Source organism: Lemur catta, chromosome 1 (genome assembly GCF_020740605.2).
Source record: "Lemur catta isolate mLemCat1 chromosome 1, mLemCat1.pri, whole genome shotgun sequence".
Lineage (NCBI taxonomy): Eukaryota > Metazoa > Chordata > Mammalia > Primates > Lemuridae > Lemur > Lemur catta.
In genome coordinates this window covers 96,534,696-96,556,273 of record NC_059128.1, presented here as the reverse complement: position 1 = coordinate 96,556,273, position 21,578 = coordinate 96,534,696, and the positions used below count along the sequence as shown (strand labels likewise).

Genomic DNA, 21,578 nt, shown 5'->3' with positions numbered 1-21,578 from the left:
CCCCGGAGTTCAAGGCCAGCCTGGGCAACATAGTGAGACTCCATCTCTTAAAAAAAAAAAAAAAAAGATTTTAAATGGGAACGATCTGACAGTAATGTGGAGGGTAATAACTTGAAGTCCAGGAAAATAGCTGTAAATAATTTGTAGCACTTCGGAGAAGTAATAATGGCCTGAATTAAAAATAGTAAAGATGGAGGAAGAATTAGAGAACTGACTAGATGTGGTCAGGGTGGGGGACAGCGAAAAGGAAAAATAAGTGGGAGTCTTGTGTTTAGAACTCATAACTCAGAGATAGAATTCAGGGGTAGAATGTCAGTTTAGGGAGAAAGATTGATTCAGTTTTGCTAAGTATTGACTTTGAGGTCCCATGCAAAAATTTCTAGTAGGCAGCTGGATACACAGGTACTATGAGAGATGCAAGATAAGTAAAAGGCAGAAACTTTTGATGCTTACAAGTGAAGAGAAAGGCTAACACCCATGAAATCATTCGGAAGTATAAAGTGTCTAAATAAAGTTGTATCAATAGGGGACTGGTTAAATAAACATAAAACAGCAACAGAATGAAATATTATATAGCAATTAAAAATAAGCAGATACATCTATAGGCTTTCACATGGAAAGATATCCAAGGCTTTTTTTTTTCCTTAAAAATCTAGCGCTCTTTCTATAATGTTCAAAAAATTTACAAGCATTACTACTTTTGACAGCAGGGAAAGGAAACAATAAAGAGAATTTTAAAATTATAGCATTTAGGAAATAATGGGTTAGATTACATCAGTAGTTCTCAATGTGTGACTGCCCGGCCAGCAGCATTTATTTCACCTAGAATTTGTCACAAAGGCAAATCCGTTGGCCCCACCCCAGACCTACTAAATCAGAAACCTGGGAGGTGAGGCTCAGCCATCTGTGTTTTGACAACCCTCCAGGTGATTCTCACGCACGCTCAAATTTGAGAACCACGGATTCAATTTTTACATAGGATGTAAAACTTGATGGAATCCCCTTGGTAGTAGACTTCACCATACGAATAAACCCAACACACCATTCCAACATAATTACAAGTGTAGCTCATATGGTCACTATCATGACTTAGACTATAACGATGTCTCACTTTTGGGAGTCAGCAAGGCTTTTAAACAGGTAAAGGAGGCCAACATCTAGTTTTCCACATCCTGAGAGGTGCCTCTACTTATGAAAAGTGTGTGCACAGGCAGAATGAATTAAGCGCCTCTTGGAACACTTGCCACCTCCCACTTAGAGTGAGACTACACAAGGCCAACTCCACACGGGGACAGCGAACCGGCCTCTCCCCAACTCCTGGACCCCAGGAAAGTGGGCAAAGCACTAATCCCGAAGTGTGGCAAAAGGCTTGTGGCGGGATCCAAAAAGTAGCGCCGTCCTCGGACCCCAGCCAAGAGTAGGGACTCAGACTCACTGCAGGAGACGCGAGTAAAACTCCTCAGCCGCTCGGTTCACTCGCTCCCACATGCCGCCCCAATCTGAGTGACAGTCTGGAACGGCCAAACTGAACCGCGCGCCTGGCCGCCGACGTCAGGGGTCACAACCCTGTCCCGCCGGGACTACTTTTACCCTCAACAAGTCCCTTTTGTTCACAAATTTGAACTTTTGTTTCAAACCACCCAAAGATATTTAGTGTCCCAATACTCTTCCAATCCCGCCAGAACAAATGAAAACAAATGTAGTAATTGTTGAGGAAAGACACTTTGCTTTGTCTCGCGAGAGTTAGCCACTCCCCCTTACGGATTATTCCGCGAAAAGGAGTCCCTCTTTTCTAAGAACTATTATTAGCTTTGGGAGACAATAGATATCCTAATTTGAAAGATATAAAGAAATAATACACCATATTTTATTTTTCTGCTGTGGCAGAGAGATATTTGTGTCTCTGTGTTGGCTCTGAGGTGGGCAGGGTGGGGTGGGACTAGTTCAAGGTTACATACAGAGCGGGAGTGGTGAGCACTTCCTTTTCCTGCAGGAGCCGCCGGGTTGAGAGGAGCGTGGCCTTCTCCTCTCCCCGCCATGGTGAGTGGAAGTCTGCTCGGCTGTGCTTTCCTTTGATCCGGGGTCCAGTAGGAAAGGCTTGGGGCTTTGGGGCAAATAGCCTGTGGTTGTTAAGTCGAGGAGGCGGAGATGAGGACCAAAGCCGTCTTTTTCTGGTGGGGAGCCGGGTTGTGCGGCTATATGGCAGCCATCTTAGACGCAACGTGGGTGTCTGGGCACACGGGGCGCCGGGAAGCAACACGGGAAAACAGTGGGTCGTTCACAGGCGCAGGGGAGTTTATAGGATTCTAGCTTTCTTTGGATCTCATAAGATTGGTGTTCTGCCGAAAACTTGGAAATCCTTGGGACCTCAGACCAAATTGGGGAAAGGAGAGTCAATTTCGGCCCTTGCATCTTCATGTGCTGTTTAGTAGGGTATATCTCCATCTTTTAAGAGAAGAATTTTGTTAAGAGAAAAGACAAACACTTGTATTTCTACTTTTTTCTGAATGCTTCTTTGTGTCCAGCTTAAAAATCATCTCTACAAAAGCTATCTGGTTCTGTTCGCAAAAAGTGTTCTTTTCAGTGTCATCTAAGTCTTCAGCCAGCTCACAGTGTGAATGATGATACATGTACTGCTTTTCCACAAGTAACGTCTGTATATGTGCTGTGTTATGTGCTGGGGAGGTTCAATGAGCAAAATAGACAAAAGTATGCTTAACGATATTTGAATCACAGTGGAGGTGGAATAAATGAATTGCAATATTCTATGGTAATAATTGCCGTGGATAATCCAAAATTGGAATGGTTTGGCCTTAAACAGGAAGCTTAGAAAGTGGCCTGAAAGAGTAATTGTGGGAAGAGGAGCTTTGAGGTGAAAACTTGCTACCTCTGAGACAGGAGGTGGATGGGCCTGAGTGTAGGGACAAGGAAGATGAGATCAGAGAGATAGAGCAGATTGTGTAGGCCATCCTCAGGACTTTGGCTTTAGTTCCAGGTGGGAAGTCTTTTAGAGAGGGTTAATCAAAAACCATAGTGTTTTTACTAGTGAGTTTTGGGAGAGGTGTTTAGAAGATGCTGAGGAGGGAAGGGGTGCAAGTTTGGATGCAAAGAGCCCTGGTAGGCAACATTTGCAGACCTTTGGGGTGAACGTTTAGACAGTGGCATTAAATAGCAGTTTTCAAACCCTTACGTTGCGGTTTTGATTGAATATTGTGCTTTATAAGGATGATTTTGAAAGTTTTATGATAAACGATTCATTGAAAGTTGTGTGGCAGAACCTGAGATGCTGAGTGTCCTTTGAGTGTAAGATGTTTTAGCTTTAAGTGAGTAGTCTGCCCCCACCATAGTAGTCGCTTATAACTCAGCACTTAATGATATTGTCCACAGATGAGAAGAGTTTGCCTCTAACTTTAAATATCCTTTTTTGCCAAGGCTTGTGCTCGTCCACTGATATCGGTGTACTCCGAAAAGGGGGAGTCATCTGGCAAAAATGTCACTTTGCCTGCTGTCTTCAAAGCTCCCATTCGACCAGATATTGTGAACTTCGTTCACACCAACTTGCGCAAAAACAACAGACAGCCCTATGCTGTCAGTGAATTAGCAGGTATGGATTTATTATTTCTTTCTACGGGTTGATATTTTAGGGGCTGCTTTACAGTAGTGATGAAATTCCACTTCATTGGTCCGTGTTTCTGAACCACATGATTTTCTTGGATTTTCTGATGCTGTTTGCTACTGTGGGTAATAATCGTGGTTTGGTATGATGAGGTAGCTAAAATTCTTATTTCCTTCCAATTTTAGGTCATCAGACCAGTGCTGAGTCTTGGGGTACTGGCAGAGCTGTGGCTAGAATTCCCAGAGTTCGAGGTGGTGGGACTCACCGTTCTGGCCAGGGTGCTTTTGGAAATGTATCCTTTGTTTCACTGAGACTGGTCAGCCCATGGAATTTAGCAGATTGGACTTGGTTTATCCACATTAACATAGCTTGAAAATATTTGTGTCCGTAATACTAATAGTGTCCCACTTAACAGATTTGGAATCTGGATGGTATTCATTTTCCTATCATGATTTTATTCTTGTGGGGGGAGGTCTGTTCCGATGGGGGAAGCTTTGCTTGCAATGATGTCGTAATTTGCGTCTTACTCTGTTCTCAGCGACAGTTGCCTGCTGTCAGTAAGCTGGTACAGAAGGTTGACGAAAATTTTTACTGAGCAAGACATAATCTTTTAATTGCTCAAATTTGAGAAATGTGATTCTTAACTGAGAAAATAGATGTGTCGTGGGGGCCGCATGTTTGCACCAACCAAGACCTGGCGTCGCTGGCACCGTAGAGTGAACACAACCCAAAAGCGATATGCCATTTGCTCTGCCCTGGCTGCTTCGGCCTTACCAGCACTGGTCATGTCTAAAGGTTTGTAATGTTCTGTATCGTGAGTGGTGCAAAACATCCTTTTTCACCTGAAACTTTTTGTTTATTGCTAAGTTCTGTTTGTCCAGAGTGTCTTATTAAATTTCCCATTACTAAGTAATTCTTCAAAGAGTGGTGTAGTATATAATTAATTAGAACACTTCTTTGCTGCATTTTTATTTAACTGTCAAAATGATGAGATTCCACTTCATTGGTCCGTGTTTCTGAAACACATGATATTTGTGGAAATTCTGATTTGGCAAATTGTATACCATTTTGCTTTTGTGAGTTATATAAAATGTCTCTTAATTTTTAAAAGGGTTTCAGGGTAACCAGGTAACTATTGAATTGGTTTTATTAGGTCATCGTATTGAGGAAGTTCCTGAACTTCCTTTGGTGGTTGAAGATAAAGTTGAAGGCTACAAGAAGACCAAAGAGGCTGTTTTACTTCTTAAGAAACTTAAGGCCTGGAATGATATCAAAAAGGTAGGTTTGATATGAGCACATTCACAGTTTGGTAATCCTTGATCCATACAAATTTCTTGTCATTTGAATTTCAAAATTGACACACGAAAGACAGGATACCTAAGTCTTAGTATTCAAGACAGCAAGGACTTTGGAGCCCAGATCATGTGGGTTTGAATCCTGACTGTCTTTATGGCTCTGTGTAACCCTGGGCAAGTTATTTGTGCCCCCAATTTCATCATCTGTAAAGTGGGATTTTTAAACTATGAAGATCTGTTGCAGAAATCATATCTTAATCAGAATACTAAAACTGTTGAATTTATAGGTCTATGCCTCTCAGCGAATGAGGGCTGGCAAGGGCAAAATGAGAAACCGTCGTCGCATCCAGCGCAGGGGACCCTGCATCATCTATAATGAGGACAATGGTATCATCAAGGCTTTCAGGAACATCCCTGGTAATTATACTTCCCACATGTTTGATTGGCTATCCTATGCGAGCTTAGTCAGCTTTTATGATGAGATTCCACTTCATGGTCCGTGTTTCTGAAACAGATGATTTTGTGGAAGTTCTGATTCATGGCTGAATAAGTTACACCACAGATGATTGAAACAAAAGTCGGTTAATAAGACAGAGCTCAGGTACTTCATGTAGCAGATAATTTGTTGAAATATAGGCTCCCTGATTCTCCTTTCCTTTCAAAAGGAATTACTCTGCTTAATGTAAGCAAGCTGAACATTCTGAAACTTGCTCCTGGTGGGCATGTGGGACGTTTCTGCATTTGGACTGAAAGTGCTTTCCGGAAGTTAGATGAATTATATGGCACTTGGCGAAAAGCTGCTTCCCTCAAGAGTAACTACAAGTGAGTGTTTTTTCATGTACTGAAACAGATGTTCCTACTGTGGATATTTGCATTCAGAATTGGTGTGCATGTTTTCTAAATAATGGATTTATTTCATTCCTGTTTCCCCTTATGTGTAGATGAAATATGATTTGGTGAAATACTCTACCACATTGGGTGCATGTTTATGTGAAATGATAGTGTAGTGGAAATTATGATTGAATTCTGGAATACTTTAAAGCTTTTGGTGAGGTACATATTCATTAATTAAATACAGGAGGAATGGGAATTTAGGCAACCGTTGTCAATCTTTTTCTTGCAGCCTTCCCATGCACAAGATGATCAACACAGACCTCAGCAGAATCTTGAAAAGCCCAGAGATCCAAAGAGCTCTTCGAGCACCACGGTAAAGTTGATACTTAATGTGTAACTCTTGCCCCAACCATAATACTATTAGTTATTTCATTTCAAAAAGGTATATGTGTAAAAATGTTGATAAAGTGTCTACCTTTTTATGTGTAGCAAGAAGATTCATCGCAGAGTCCTGAAGAAGAATCCACTGAAAAATCTGAGAATCATGTTGAAGCTAAACCCATATGCAAAGACCATGCGCCGGAATACCATTCTTCGCCAGGCCAGGAATGTAAGTGATAATTGATTTTTTACCAATATGTTAAGTTCTTAGATTTGATTATTGATTCCTAACGATTCTGCCTAATTTGTTGCAGCACAAACTTCGGGTGAATAAGGCAGCTGCAGCATTACGGGCTAAATCAGATGAGAAGGGGGTTGCAGGCAAAAAGCCTGTAGTGAAGAAAGGAAAAAAGCCTGTTGGTGTTAAGAAGCAGAAAAAGCCTTTGGTGGGAAAAAAGGCTGCCTCTACCAAGAAACCAGTAGCTGAAAAGAAACCGGCAGCTGAAAAGAAACCAGCAGCAGAAAAGAAACCTGCCACAGAAGAAAAGAAGCCTACTGCATAAACTCTTAAATTTGTTTATTCCATAAAGGTCAAATCATTTTGGACAGCTTATTTTGAATAAAGACGTTATCAAAGAGGCAGTGAGAAACATGGTTTGGGTGTGTTGTGAATCTGGTTAGAATTTTTAATACTTATGTTCTCCATAATTCCAGCCTTTAATTTGTACCATTTTATAGTCTGGTACAAAATGGAGGCTTGGATTTACACTAACTCCACACAGTAGAATGGAAGAGGGAATTTTTTTTAATCCTGATAAGATCCATTTTGTAAATTAACATGTTTTGAAAAACATACATACAGGCTGTTAAGATTTAGTCTCCAAAATGGAAAATGGATTAAGGTTTGGCACTGCACAATTGTAGAATACAAGTTGGGGGATACCACAGTAAAACTGGCCCTGAAAAGTTTTTAATGAGCTATGACAATACAGTTGGAGGAAATGCTTGCCACCCTCTCAGCAAGCATTTTTTGAAACCATGTGCATGTTTTAGTTTTATTTACAGGTATCCAAAACTGCTTTAAAGTGGGTTCACCCCTACCCCCACCACACCAAGCTTGTAAACTGATCTGTCTCACCGCCCAAAAATTAACTTCCCCTGCTCTATCTTCTGTCAGGGACCTGTTTTGTGTCTGGATTTTTACAGTAGCTTCCCATTGACAATCTCACTAAAGTTTACAGCCAAGGTGATCTATGATCCTCCATCTCTAGGGCCAAATCTGTTTTCTGGCCCATAAGGGCACCATTTCCTGCTGTAATTTTTTAACACGACTTTACCTTATTTAATGTTCTTTAGTTTTAGTTGCTTAGTTTGCACTACCTTACCCCTTTAGAGTCCGCTGGGGATTCTAGCCTGCACAATCCTCTGTAACAGGCGGATTTCTGCACCTCAGCTTTGTGCTAGATGCTGGTGGTTTTGGTCCCTGCCTTCAAATACACCCGCAGGTGTTGCGTATTTAAAAGGTAGCCACTTGGAACAGCACATCAGGTGTGGGATACGGCGGCGAGTATTGCTCACTGAGTCATTTGGCCACTTTTACTGTGCCGATTTAAGTTATAGGACTAACTTGTCCAATCCCAAGACATCTCCAGGTTTACGGTTCCAACGTCCTGTGCGTTGGGAATCCTGATCATTACGAGTCAAGATGTTTAGTCACTTGCCAAGGCTAGGAGCCCTCGCGGAGATGCGAGGCGACAGCGGGCACCGTAAGGAAGCGCAGCCGCCGCTTCCCCAACATGGCCGCCAGCCCCGCCCCCCGGCTCGGTTTCCGGGGGTGGTGTCGGTGGTGATTGCGTCATCACCGAGCGCCCGGCGGACGGCCGCGCGGAGGTGAGGGCGGCAGCGTGACTAGGGACGATGCTGAGCCGGCTTCAGGAGCTGCGTAAGGAGGAGGAAACTTTACTGCGACTGAAAGCGGCCTTGCACGACCAGCTCAACCGCCTCAAGGTGACTCCGTGGCCCCCACCCGTCCTTCCATTCCTCCCGCGCCATCTCTCCCGAGCCCGGGCCTCTACGGCACCTACCTGCTACTGCCAGTTCTCTTCCTCATCTGGCGCTGAGCTACTGGTTTACAGACTCCTGTGCCTGAAGCACCTGAGGAGTTTGCTTTGCCATTACTAGGTGCCACCCGTCTTAGAATCTTGACCTTGCAGGTCTAGGCAGAGGCCCAGGAATCTGGCAAGTACAGTCTCATCCCACCCCGCTCTCTCCGTAAATGCTGATGGCCCATAGACCGCACACTGAGGAAGTGCCCCCTCCCAAAGGCTCTGCTAGACCCTCCGTACCCACCGGCCTCGTCCTCCTGAGCCCCCTCTTGAGCTACTGTTTACTAGTTTGTATTGGCGCTTGAATTGGCTGTAGTATTGCAAAACTAGAAAAGACTCTCACATCCTGCTGCGCGACGGAAGACACTCAAGCCCTGGGAATACAGACTTGTCCCAAAGCCTAGGAATTCTCAGTAGCTCTTCTGTTACTGACTCCAGGACTTTGAGGAGTAGTGATTTAGGCCCACCTGTGCTCAATTTGGCCTCTGCGAGATGATTATGATCTTTAAGTCCATATGAGATAAGGATTACGAAATTCCTTTGTAAACTAACATCGTACAGTTGTCATATATCAAAATAATAAGCATTTTCCATCCGGTCAGTTATAATGGCCCACATTTATGTCCCAATATTGCCACAGTACCCCTACAAGTACCTACTGAGTGTGTGTCGATGACCACCTCCAAAGCCCAGATTTCCTTATGCTTCAGGAAACACCTCCATTTTCTTTTCTTGCTGCCTTCCCGTTCTCATTACTGAGTAGATAAACTCAGGCCTAGGGAATGCAGCCCTCTGTGGAGTCAGAAGATGACACCTGGTTTTTTAAATGGCACACTTGTGTTTTCTCCCCCAGCTAAGTCTGGAGGTCTGGGGGAGTGAAAGCCATGGCTTGGCCAGAACACCTATACAGCCCAGGGGAAAGGGGTTGGAATCTTTCTTTGTTAATCTCTTTAAAAAGCAGAGAAAGCTTAAGAGCCCAGTTTCCCCTTCCCTCTAGAGCAGCAGAGAGATACTGTTTTCACTCCCTCTTGTGATGCCAGCCTTTTACAGCATGCCCAGCAGTTGACCCACATCAGTAGCCCAGTGAAATAGTAAGGACAGCATCCTCAACTTTTCTTTTCCAGGTTGAAGAACTGGCCCTGCAATCAATGATTATTTCAAGAAGAGGGGATGAGAAGCTGTCTTCTCAACCTGCACCTGAACAGTCACAAGATGTAAGCTTAAAAAAGTGCAGACCTAGGGAGAGAATGCTCTGCACTGCTTTGGTGTTTAGGTGGTCAAAAATTATTATAAATCACATTACTTAGCCAAAAGGACTCAGGGAGGTGAATTTTCTAGTTTAATAAGCCATCTACTCTACATTACTCTTTTAGGCAGGGAACAGTCTACCTCTCCATCAGCTGGTTATATATTTTTTTTTTTTGAGACAGAGTCTCACTCTGTTGCCCGGGCTAGAGTGAGTGCCGTGGCGTCAGCCTAGCTCACAGCAACCTCAAACTCCTGGGCTTAAGCGATCCTCCTGCCTCAGCCTCCCGAGTAGCTAGGACTACAGGCATGTGCCACCATGCCCGGCTAATTTTTTCTATGTATATTTTTAGTTGGCCAGATAATTTCTATTTTTAGTAGAGACGGGGTCTCGCTCTTGCTCAGGCTGGTCTCGAACTCCTGACCTCGAGTGTTCCACCCGCCTCGGCCTCCCAGAGGGCTAGGATTACAGGCGTGAGCCACCGCGCCTGGCTGTATATTTTGATTAATTTACTAATATATTGCCTCCACCCTTCTAGTCATCCATTATCTCTAGTTTCTCAGATGAACCCAGGGAGAGTGTGGAGATTGGTGTAGGGATATGTCAAAATTCTTGCTGCTTTGTGAATAAGTAACTTTGAGATTGGAAAGAGGGTGTGGCTTCAACTACAAAACTCGGTGCTAAAGGTGAGTTCCAATCTTCATCATACCTATCTCTTACCAAATGCCTTCAAGTCAATAAAAACATGTTTCTGAATACACTGTATTTGAGCAGTTCTCCCAGATACTGTGTGTTAAGGCATTTAAAACCATTACAGCCCAGTGCAGTGGCTCACACTTGTAATACCAGCTACTTGGGAGGATTGTTGAGGCCACAAGTTCAAGACCGGTCTATGCAACATAGCAAGACCCTGTTTTTAAAAAGATAAATTAGCCAGGCATAGTGACATCTGTAGTCCCGCTTAAGCCCGAGTCCAAAACTAGCCTGGGTGATTTAGTGAGACACCATCTCAAAAAACCAACAAACAAAAAACACCCCACCATTACAAAGTAGTACATCCAAGTTGGCACAGTTCTTATGTCAGAGCTTTCTATAAGAATGTTTATAAATCAGGTAACGATTCTAGTAAATCTGGCACATTTATTCTTCCCCCATTTTGACAACAGGGCAGGGGGTAGAATTTGAGGAAACAGGAAAGTGGCCCTACCCCTTAGTCATAAAGATTGGGGATGGATATGCATTGAGATTTGATTTTAAAACAGTTTTAGGGATTTGCTGTTTTGAGGCCAGTATCCTTCCTACTAATCTGTAACATCCTTGGCCAATGCAGATGCTGGTGCACGTAGACAATGAAGCATCAATCAACCAAACTGCACTGGAGTTGAGCACAAGAAGCTGTGTGACAGAAGAGGAGGAGGAAGAGGAGGAGGAAGAATCAGACTCCTAAAAGGGGAAAACAGCCAGGGTTAGTTATACAAATTGAATTTCTAAGTCTCAGGCTCATTCTCTCTCTTCAAAGAAATCATTTGCCATGGGGCCTATGGCCTGCTTCAAAGGAAGCAAAAACTATAGGAGAATGTATAGTTGTAAAAATGGTTCTATCAATAACAAGCTTCAGAATGTTGTGACAGAAAATCAAAGATGCAGTGTCTTAGCATTGAGCAGCATGGGAGGTGCTTTGTAATCTGGTCAGATTCAGTAATTGTATTGAAAACAAAATTTCCTCTGAAATATTGAGAAAGTTTGGCATTTGCAAAAAGGGCAGAGTTTAAATACAAGCCAGTCTTTCTAGTCAACAATGCCTCTTTTACAAAAACCAGTTAAGGGCTGTTTGCATGCCACTGAACCCTTGTGAGCAGAATTAGGCCACAGTCTAGGAGAGAAGGATGACAAGGGGAAAGAGGGAGGGCCACTTAAGAGCACAAACTGTTGCCACCTCTCAGAGGCATTGCAACACCCTGCCCATTATAGACTGCTTCTTGTGGCTGTTATTACATCTCAATTGAGACATCACTGGTAAAATGTACTTACAAATAAATTACAGATAAATAGCTGTCGTGGAGCTTGCTGGTTTCCAGATACCAACAGAGAAAAGCAGTAGTTCCCCTTCTGAGGCAGACACACAGCAGGATGGTGTAAAACCCATTTCTGGCCCTTAGGCAATGTGCCATGCTTGGGCTTGGTATTTGCAATTGAGATTCATTTCTGCATACTGTCCCTTTTCCACTGAATATTCAGTTAAATAAGTATTTTTCCTGCACAGGCAATAGAAAAACCAAGCACAAAGAACCTCCTCAGACAGAACTTATGTAACTGTTCCAGAAGAAAACAGATACATTTTTTGTTAATCAACATTTCATTAGAGTTATTTTGAGCTACTCTTACAGGAAGTTTAAATGAGTACGTTCCTTAGAACACACAATGTGAAGACAGTTCTGGAACAAAAAGCATCAAGGCATACATTTTGGGGGGGTCTAATTTAAAATATAAGCATGGGTTTTAAGAGCTAGAAAAGTTGGCTGTGAAGTCTAGCTCTACCACTAACTGGTCACCTGCCCTTTCCACTCTGCAACTCTTTCCCATGTGTAAAATGAGAATATTCACATCTGCTCTAGCAGTTTCACAGGTTATAAGGTGCTAATGAGATATTAAAAAGTCCAACTGTTATTGGTATCTCAGTAAGAGAAGTTGTTTGAGGAAGGAATTTGGCATGGGGAGCTCAAACACTGCAAGACTGATACAGGGAATATCATTCTTGAAAACAAGACCATTCTTCATAAAAAACTGGAAAAAATTCTTTTGACTCTAAAAATATAGCACCTTTGAATGTGAACAGAGAATTTAAAACACCTCTCAAAAAAATACCAAGCACAAAAGTGGTGAGATTCAGGTTTTAGACACCAGGTCATACTATTACTTTTTTCTAAGGATGCAGTTTCCTCATTTTAGTGAGACATTCTCAATAGTGGTGGCATCCTGTTAGTAGAAGACATAGGGGATGAGTCTTAAGACTCAGCTTATATGTTGAAAACATACAAGCTCACCTGCTGATTTAGAATAGCTGTTGGCCTCACTGCAAGAGAAAAAAAGATTGACTAGGTTAGGCAGCAGCATATGTAAAACTGACCAGTTTTCTGAATCCTAGCTATATCCCAAGCTCTGATAGCTCCAGAATAGAACTATTACTTACTCAGGAGATTATTTATACCCAAGTTGTTTTTTATCTAAAAATGAACTCAGCCTTTTATTTTTAAATCCATACGTTGGCTTTGGTTTTTCTACAACCTGCCCTTTCAAAGAAGAAAATGAGGGGAGAGAGGTACTGACCAGGCAGCCTCACGTGTACCTAAAGTTCCAAGAGTCATTTTTCAGAGAAGGAAAGGGCACCAAAGGGGACATGGCTTTGTTTTCTGTGACTTCACTGCCCCCTCACAGGTATGACAGAGCCAACACCAGGCACATTTCCTACTCTGCAGGAAGGTGTGGTTAAGTGTAAGTAGTGAAAGAAGGGAAACCATTGCTCAGTGTAGCAAAGGAGATTGTCTCATCTCTGGTAGAGGCTCCACCACCAGGCAGGCACAGCTGGCCACCAGCAAGGCCCTTCTGTGAGCATGGCGGCCTGGAACTGCAGGCAAGCCCTCAGCTCAGCCCTTGTTATGAGAAATGTTCTGTGATTTTTCTCAGATGGGTTCCCAACTCCCACCTGCTGCTTTTCCCCATGTACAAGGAGAAAGAAGGAATAGACAGGATCTGTTCACAGGTCCACAGGAAGGTGGTTGGAAGAGTCACAGATAAAGGTGTTGGGTGAGAAGAGTTGGATCAGGTCCAAAGACTGAAATTACAGGAAGCCCATTAGTCCCAAGCACCAGCCTCCTGCCTGCCTGTCTTTACCTTTCCCCCTACAGTAATGCTTGGCCAAACCATTTGCTTTCCTGTGTACTAGAGAAATTGAAAAGCCTACCACAGAAGTAGAAACACCTTTCATCATTTTTTAACTTCATAGTATATTTATTAGAATAAGAGATTAGATTTGTTAAACATCTGGAATAAAATGGTTAAAAGGATTTTCATACAATTTTTAGGCACTATACACGTTGTTTACAATAGCATTGGTACTGGATATGGGGAAAGATAAATCTGACACATTTTAATGCCTTGATCGATTTGTGACATTCAAAACAACTCCACCATTTTAGAAACGCTAATCAAAACTTAAAGAGACATATACCACTAAATATCCCACAAAGTGTATTTAAAAATAAATATAGAAATATAACCAGAAGTCTACAAATCATCACAGTAGACAGACTGGTAAAGCCCCGGCTATCATGGCAGTGAAGGGCTCTGGCTAGATTTTGATGGAAACTGCTGAATTCTACATCAAAAGCAAAAAATAATAAAATAACATGATGTACACTTTCTGATGCTCATTTTCATAGCAGCAAAGCATGCTTCACATGCACTGCCTATGGAGGATCTCACAAGGCTCCCTCCTACTCAAACAGAGAGGAAGTACGCCTGGCAAGAGTGAAGTACCACCAATGTCAAAGAATCCCAAAAATACAGGTGGCCAGTCAGTCATGGAGTGGGAACAGCAGTGCAGTTGTAAGAATGACTATCCACAGTCACCAAAATTTCACTGTAATTCAGCCTGGCACATGTTTTGATCATCAAGATACACAAAAATAGCCCCAAGCACAAAGCCAATCCACTTAGGGGAATAACAATAGTAATAAGAATAAAGACAGTAATATTAAAAATGACACGAGTAGAATTTTGGCACATGCTGTGTTTTTCATCCTTTGTCATAGGTGAAATGCATGTCTGAATGGGAGACAGGCATGGGAAAGAGGCCCGAAAGCAACATGGCACACCACTGGGCAGGGGACTCGTTCTTTGCTGCTTCCCAAATGCTTAGACACCAGCCGCGTGAGTTGGTGTGCTGGGCTGGTTAAGGCCGATGGTCGAGCAGAGCCAACCTGCGAAATCTACTTCCTCAGCATCCGACCTCTTGATAAAAGCATGAACCTGCATGCAAGGAAACAGGGAGAGAAGGTGGTGTTAAAAATCCAACAAGAAGGAAGATCCAAGAGTCAAGAGCTTGTGCTGCACTTGAAAGGAGCTCCCGGCACCCGCCCTTGAGCACCAGTGGGGCCAGGAAAGCAGGGACAGCTTGCAAGCCCAAAGACCTGCTGCACCAGTTAACACTGGCTATGAGGCCTTGGGCAAGTCATCACTTCTCTGAGCCTGCTTTTGTGTACAAATGGAGATAGTAACCCGGCTTTCAGTGCCTCACAGGCTTGTTAGAAGGGACAAAGGAAACAGTGGACTTAAGTGCATGTTACACTGCACAGGCTAAGGCATGTAAGTCCAGATACTTACAGTATTACTTTCCCACTCCTCCAGCCACCCAACTAGAGGAGGCTGGTGGAGAGTGACTTGGGACGGTGCCAAGCGGAAGGTGAGTCAGCTGGTATTAGTAAAAGGCCCCTCCCCATGAAGGGATAGGCTGGCTCTTTCTTTCCCTTGACTCCCTCAGGCTCTTCCTCTCAGGCACGCACACTCAGGCTGCAGGGTCATCCCAGCTTTCCCTTTAAACTGACGGGAGGCCAGAGGAGTATGATGTTTGGTATTCTGCAGCCCCAGGCTCGGCTGGACTCCAGTGGGCAGGGCAGGGCATGGGCTCAGGGAGTACTGGACAGATGACTGACAGGAGAACAAATGAATACGGCACTGTAAGAATAAATGGACTTACCATGAGTTGCTTCAAATCTGCTCTCTCCGCGGGGTTTTTTATTAAGCTTAAAGGAAGAAAGATAATGTGAGAGCTATTGCCTGGCACTGGTTCTAACTCAAATTACTTATGTTTACATGCCTGTCCTCCCTACACACTACAGGCTCTGAGGAGGAGTGCCTGAGCCTTATTCATCTTCCTGTTCTGAGTACAATGTCATGCCCACAGTAAGCTAATAAATATCTTGCCAATTTAAACTGAGGTTAAAAATTAATATGCCAGTCCCCGTAGAGCAAGTGCCAAAAGCAGTAGCTGTTTTATCCACTGCTGTAGTCAGACACATAAGCCTTGGCACTCTGCGAGAAGGGCTTATGGTGGCAGCCGTGGGGTAATCAGATGGGAGGGGAACTGTGCCCAGCAGAGGCAAAGCTGGTGCTTTCAGAGATGGGGTGGGGAGCCTGACAAAGACTTACCATTTATTCACAAAATCTTGAAATTCCAGACTGAATACTCCACTGGGCAGTTTTGGAGGAGGCTGCAAACACATGTCAAGACATGAGAAATGCCTGGCTCTGCACTCAGGCCATCTCCTCTCCCCGTCCCACCCCTACCGCTGGGCAGTGCTACCCTTATCCAGACAAAGGCAGTGGTGGGGGCCAACAGCTGGCTGCTGGGTCACCGTGTTGGAACCACTGTCTCTCACAGAGTTGGGAAGTCAAGTGTAGAGTTTTACTGCTCACTTCTCTGTTCCTCTCTGAGCCTCATTCACTATTCTGTGAGATGAGGAGGTTGGGCCTAATGATCTCTGGGACCCTTTCAAGCTCTGATACTCTACAGTGTCTTCAGTGAGGCATGGAAATGTAACCAGCAATACTAGCAGCAACAGCTAGGGGGATTCGCAAACCACCAGGCATAGCTCAGGCTTCAGGCCTGACAGCACCTGCAGAAGCCAGCCAGCAAAAAAAAAATAAAAAAAAAAACCTTTTCCTGAGCCCTGGAGAGGCAGAGAAAGGTTAATAAAACACTAACTGGCAGAGGGCTGAGTCTAGAAGAATGTTACCTGTACACTCCCAGAATGAGGCTGTTTTCAGGCATGAGACTGAGAACACTGGCAGCAGCTCTCGCTTTCCCATGGTGATCATGCAGCACTACACAGAATAAGGCCCTGGAGCACAAGGCTCGTGGTGTTCCACACAGTTCCAGAAAATGTGAGCCCACTTATGTGACCTGCACTGCAAGCTGTATGTAGCATCCTTGGGAGAAGCTGACCCCCAGACACTGTCCAAGATGCCACTGCTCTGATGTATAGCCCAAAATCAACGGGGGATTCAAGATTAAAAACGAAACATTAACACCCCCTACCAAAAAGCCCAGCCTAGCCCTCTTCTCTGAAGGCTGCCTTGTCAGCCTGACTGGAGGCCAAGAACTAGATCCCAGCTCTTAGGAACCGTGGCCCAGAGCGAGCCCCGCCCTGCAGACTGTCCCTGCTGCTGGGGGGATGAAGGGAAAGTTCAGGGGAGAGAGAAGGCCAACAGCTTGGCCTCCAGAGGTGGCGTCCATCCCTTCTGAGCAGGAGGGAGCCAGGCAAGGGAGGGGCCATGTGCTAGCAGAGACTGGGGTGGATCACCTACTCTAGCCCTGCCCTATCCTCCGAGCAACCTTGGTGCTTGTCTACAGCTTCCCACTCCCCAAACCCAAATTTGTTGAATGTTTGTCAGTCTCTTCCTTCCTTGATCCCTTTTTCATTTAAATATACTGGTATTTATATTTGACAAATAATAATTAAAGCCAACCAAAAACAAGCAAAAAAAATTTTTTTAATTACCTATAATTTCATCACTCGGAAATAATCACTATTATTTTAGTACTTTCCAGACTTTATATGCACATACATGCATAGATTTTTTTAAAAGAATTGATCACAGTATACATACTATTTTGTAATCTGTTTTCAAACAGTTACAGTGAACACGTTCCAAATCTATTTCTAAATTCGTTTTTATGTTCATAGCTTTTTAATGGCACTTACAAGCAAAAACCCTATATTGCAGTTATATATGCATCTGCCTTGCCTCCCCTACACAATCTAACAGTCTTTGAGACTAAGGACTTTTGTTTTTCCATCGCTGGATCTCTGCCCCACTCCTACTGCCACCCCACAGTGCTTAGCACATTGTAAGTGCAAGAGAAAGTTTGGTGAATGAAGGCACAAGAATGTAGATGGGCAAGCTGGAAGGCTCCTGAGTCTTGGAAAGGAACAGTAACTCAGAGCTGCCTCAAGATGTCCCTGGAGAAGGGACTCCTGCAGTTTTTCTAAACCAGCCACTCAATTCCAAAAGCATGATGCACACACCAGAACACAAGCATGCTGGAGTCCAAACTGTAGAAACAACTCACAGGTTTCCCAGTCAACCCAGCCATGGGTATTTTGTCAAAAGGAGCAAATAAATTCCAAGGTCAAGGAAACAAGGCAGTACTTACCTCATTGACTATGTAATCCAACAACTCAAAAATTGCCATGGGAGGTCGGCTGTCCATTCCATATGCTACAAATTTTACAAAAAGAAAAAAGAAAACATTTCTCAGAAACAGATTACTTGTCAATATGAGGCAAGGGGTTGGGCATGGACCCCGGGGACCAGAACATGGTCACAGAAGATAAACAGAACAGCCACATATAATGCTTGAACACTGAAGGGACCCACAACGTCCACAGAGTCAGCTGGCCAGGGAAAGAGTCTGGGCTCTGCCACAATCCTAGGTTTGTGACCTTGGGCAAATCACCTGACCACTGAGCCAAAGTTTTGAGTTCTGTAAGGCAGAGATAGGTAATAATTACATCTGCCCTTCCTCATATTGAGAAAGCAGCAAATGAGATGACTAAATAACTAAAGGATTTAGCTTTAATTCTCTCTGAACTTGAGTTTCCTCCTTTCATATCCCAGAGTCACAGGCCAGCCCCTGCAGCAGCGGACTGCACCATCCATCCCTGGCCCCGCTGCTCTTCTCTCATAATGGGCCCTCGCCCATGTGGACCTCATGGAGGTAAAGACCAGGTCTCCCCAGCCAGACAGGGGCTTCCAGGCAGGAGCTACATATAAAGATGACAGCTAGGTCAGACCATTCCCTGAGTACCAGGCTTACTTCACAGTATTCACATGCAGAGAGGCAGGCGGAACTGCCGGCATTACCACCTTAGGAGTCAGACTCGGCTACTTGCAAGCATACGTGGCCTTCGCAAGCTAAGTGCTCTGCGCCTCAGTCTCCTCATCTCTAAATTGGAGACGATAATAGTGTTCACAGATGGAATGCTACTACAGTTAGATAATGCCAGGTAAATCCATGGAGACAGAAAGTAGAGTAGTGGTTGTCAGGGGACGGGGCTGGGGGAAGTTGAGAGGTAGGGATGGTATTTCTTTCTGGGGTGATGAAAATATTCCAGAATGAGATAGTGGTGATGGTTGCACAATATGGAGAAATATACTAAAAACCACTGAACTATATACTTTACAATGTGAATTTTGTGTTATGTGGACTTTATCTCAATAAAAAAAATCTAACAAAAATGTCATGACTTACAAAACACAGATAATGTATATAAAGTGCTAAGTGCAGTACCTAGAACATAATAGGTACTCAACAAATGGTAGGAAGCTGTTGGTAGTAACAATAATTTCCTGTATCCATCTGGAGACCCCTGCTGCTTCCCCGTCCCAGCCTGGCATCCAGGGACAGAGAATCAGTCTTAGTAGGATGTATAGAGAATCAGCCCTCCAGAAAACCCCTGATAGTAAGGGACCCCCCACAGTCCAAGGTGGGGACACACCAAGCCACTGACCGCTGAGGGGCCTCCCAGGGGTTCTTGGCCTGGGTGGGGTCTCAGCTGCATCTCCCTCCACGTGGCATCCAAACATCAGCTCCAGCTCCTTGGCATCTGGAGGAGGGATGGGATACCTCCCAACCGCCATCTCCACCAGAGAGAGCCCCATGCTCCAGATGTCCGACTGCACAGAGTAATGAGTCCCTTGGAGTCTTTCTGGCTGCAAGAGAGACAGAGACACAGTTATAACCACTTGAACTAACCAGGACCCCTGGGTCTGCTAACGCACTTTCTCTTCTGTCTCTTGAGAGCTCACATCATGTCTGAAGAGCTTGATTAACCTGTTAGATTTGGCCTCCCACCTGCCCCCAAACCTGCCCTGAACTGACAGCATCCAATCAGGTGGGCCCTGGCTGCCACTTCAGCCTGTGGTTCCAGCTTTGCCCAGCCTGGCCACTGTCTTGCAGGGCAGCCCAGGGACAGCCTAGCATGAGAGGTTCATTTTGTCACCTGAGTCTGAAACATGAAGCTTGTGAAATGTGGGTCATGAATGAGGTGGTACAGTGGGTACAAAGTGGGTCAGGAGACCTGGGGTCCATGTCCCAAGTCTGGGATGTATAAGCTATGAGATCCTGAGTCTTAGCCTCCTCATCTATGAAATGGGGTGCTGGTGATGGCAATAACACTAAGAATGACATAACTCTACCCACTAGGGTTCCTGAAAAAAGTCAGTCGAATGAAAATGTATGTTACATGTTGCCAAATGCTCTACCAATATGAGCTGATATTGGTGGGAAGTCAAAGAGAAGTAAGTATAATATATAGTGCTATACCAAAACACTATTTTTACTGAGCATTATTTGAACAGCACATGTATTTCAAGAACCCTACAAAAATATCTATTCCAACCATAGTATATTTATGTAGAGATTAAATCAACTTCTCCCATAGGATTTTTCACTAACTCCAACACTGGACTGTTTGGGAACTGACCATATAACCACAAAAACCCAAACCATTAAACCCTTGATCAGTAAGTCCCAGGGCCTGATAATTGATTTTGAACTTGAGAGTTGGCAGTCAAGTGGCCCAGGGTGCCAGCTGCCCAGTTATTAGACATTTGGGGAAGAAGCAATGAGAAGGTGACAGGGAAAGAGTGGAAGAGAGTTCCACCATGGGTAACTGGAGGGCAGGGGGGTGGGGATGTGGGTCAGTGCCAGGTGAGTGATGCTGACAGTGGCTGGAGTCACCATGGGGTTGGGGGCAAGAAGGAACAAGGATGTGGACATAGACCTTCACACAGGGATGCAGGGACAGCTGCCAAATCCTCGCGAAGAGGCAAGTGAGGGCATGCGATGCAAAGGCCATCTGCCTGACTAGGAGGAGGCTGGCTTTCAATCCTGGCTCAGCAAGGCTACGTAGGCAGGTCACTTAACCTCCCTGAATCTAGATTTCCTCAACTCTAAAATGGGAACAATAATCTTTATTTCACAGGACAACCACATAGATCAAATGAGATCTTTCAAAGATGTGAAAGTGCTTTTACAGACAACACATAAAACATGCTGTACATGTTAAGATCTCCTGAGCCTCTGCCCCTGTCCCGGCACCATCCGGGGCTGCCTGCCTGCCACCTCCATAAAGACACCACCCACTCAAATGCTGTCTGCTCTGCCCCACTTCAGCACTCACCCGGACTCACATTCCCAATCATTCTTAGGACATGCTATCCGCGCACCCACCCATTTAGTCAACCATTCACCCCCTTGCCAAACATTCCCTGAACACCTACCACATGCCAGGCCCCATGCCAGACCCTGGGGACAAGAGTGACACCTACAGCCTAGTCCCTGTCCCTAAGAAGCTCATCATACAGAGGAAGGAGGAGAACATGCTGATGCTGCCATGGAGTGGGGACAGGCACACACAGCGCTCTAGTAGCAGTGGGAGCCAGTAGAGTTGGGGCAGGAGGGAAGACCCCCTCCAGGACAGGGTGTTGGCTGAAGCACAGCAGAGTCCCCAGCCGGGGGACCAGATAAGCTGCAGTGAGAGGAAGGGGTAGGTGTCTGGGAGACGTAGTGAGGCAGGAGAAAAGAGGCTGGAGAATTCTGAGCAAACTCTCAGGGACTGGGGCCTACAAGATGGTGAAAGGATGAGGAGCCGAAAAGGGAGGTTCAAGTTAATGCTCAGGCTCCTGCCTTGGGAAAGCAGGGAGACAGGCATGCTATTTACTGCTAATGGAAAGGGAGAAGGTGGGAGAGGTTGGGGTAGGGTCATGTCTGAGCATGTGGGGTCTGAAGGTCTGAAAACAATCCGGGAGAGATGTCTAGAGGGTAGCTAGGGCTCACAATCTCTTGAGCCGCACTCTGGAGCTGAGATCTGCAATCTCTTGTAGTGAGTCAAGGCCCCGATATCCCAATTATGCTCCAAGGCCCAGCCTAGACCAGCCCGTTAGACTTCCACTATCCCTCATCGCTCGTTTCTTGGCCCCACCTACCACCCAGCACAAGACTCTGGCTCCACAGGGAAGGCACCCGTGGGGCTCCT

General features: G+C 44.7%; 4 protein-coding genes and 4 non-coding genes across 9 annotated transcripts in view; 6 read left to right on the top strand and 2 right to left on the bottom strand.

The window, feature by feature from the left end:
• Positions 1–1,723, bottom strand: part of ZWILCH (zwilch kinetochore protein) — a 32,878-nt gene extending 31,155 nt beyond the window's left edge. Inside the window, exon 1 of the mRNA XM_045541484.1 lies at positions 1,436–1,723. Within this exon, the coding sequence (XP_045397440.1) occupies positions 1,436–1,488 (53 nt within the window). The 5' untranslated portion in view covers positions 1,489–1,723. The remainder of the gene's footprint in view (positions 1–1,435) is intronic.
• A 223-nt stretch (positions 1,724–1,946) lies between these two features.
• Positions 1,947–6,776, top strand: RPL4 (ribosomal protein L4). Its single transcript, XM_045541472.1, has 10 exons — positions 1,947–2,040; positions 3,433–3,604; positions 3,802–3,908; positions 4,273–4,411; positions 4,770–4,894; positions 5,199–5,328; positions 5,577–5,733; positions 6,035–6,118; positions 6,235–6,355; positions 6,441–6,776. The coding sequence occupies exons 1-10, from the start codon at positions 2,038–2,040 to the stop codon at positions 6,687–6,689; spliced, it is 1,287 nt and encodes a 428-aa protein (XP_045397428.1). The 5' UTR covers positions 1,947–2,037; the 3' UTR covers positions 6,690–6,776.
• LOC123631284 lies at positions 3,656–3,727 on the top strand. Its single transcript, XR_006733123.1, has one exon. It is a non-coding gene; the product is annotated as a small nucleolar RNA SNORD18 (small nucleolar RNA).
• LOC123631289 lies at positions 4,116–4,214 on the top strand. Its single transcript, XR_006733128.1, has one exon. It is a non-coding gene; the product is annotated as a small nucleolar RNA SNORD16 (small nucleolar RNA).
• LOC123631281 lies at positions 4,596–4,667 on the top strand. Its single transcript, XR_006733121.1, has one exon. It is a non-coding gene; the product is annotated as a small nucleolar RNA SNORD18 (small nucleolar RNA).
• Positions 5,381–5,450, top strand: LOC123631282. Its single transcript, XR_006733122.1, has one exon. It is a non-coding gene; the product is annotated as a small nucleolar RNA SNORD18 (small nucleolar RNA).
• Positions 6,777–7,995: 1,219 nt separating the features above from the next.
• Positions 7,996–14,396, top strand: SNAPC5 (small nuclear RNA activating complex polypeptide 5). 2 transcript variants are annotated; one of them, XM_045541460.1, is made up of 4 exons: positions 7,996–8,133; positions 9,356–9,445; positions 10,808–10,942; positions 14,289–14,396. In XM_045541460.1, exons 1-3 carry the CDS (start codon positions 8,044–8,046, stop codon positions 10,922–10,924), a joined length of 297 nt encoding a protein of 98 aa, XP_045397416.1. In that variant the 5' UTR covers positions 7,996–8,043; the 3' UTR covers positions 10,925–10,942; positions 14,289–14,396. The 2 variants fall into 2 exon arrangements, with proteins under 2 accessions (XP_045397416.1, XP_045397406.1); XM_045541450.1 differs by lacking the exon at positions 14,289–14,396 and having other exon boundaries at positions 10,808–11,528.
• MAP2K1 (mitogen-activated protein kinase kinase 1) overlaps positions 13,456–21,578 on the bottom strand; it is an 80,218-nt gene continuing 72,095 nt past the window's right edge. The window contains exons 7-11 of the mRNA XM_045541436.1: positions 19,050–19,251; positions 17,693–17,757; positions 15,685–15,746; positions 15,233–15,278; positions 13,456–14,505 (exon numbers count right to left, since the gene is read on the bottom strand). Of these exons, the coding sequence (XP_045397392.1) occupies positions 14,392–14,505; positions 15,233–15,278; positions 15,685–15,746; positions 17,693–17,757; positions 19,050–19,251 (489 nt within the window). The 3' untranslated portion in view covers positions 13,456–14,391. The remainder of the gene's footprint in view (positions 14,506–15,232; positions 15,279–15,684; positions 15,747–17,692; positions 17,758–19,049; positions 19,252–21,578) is intronic.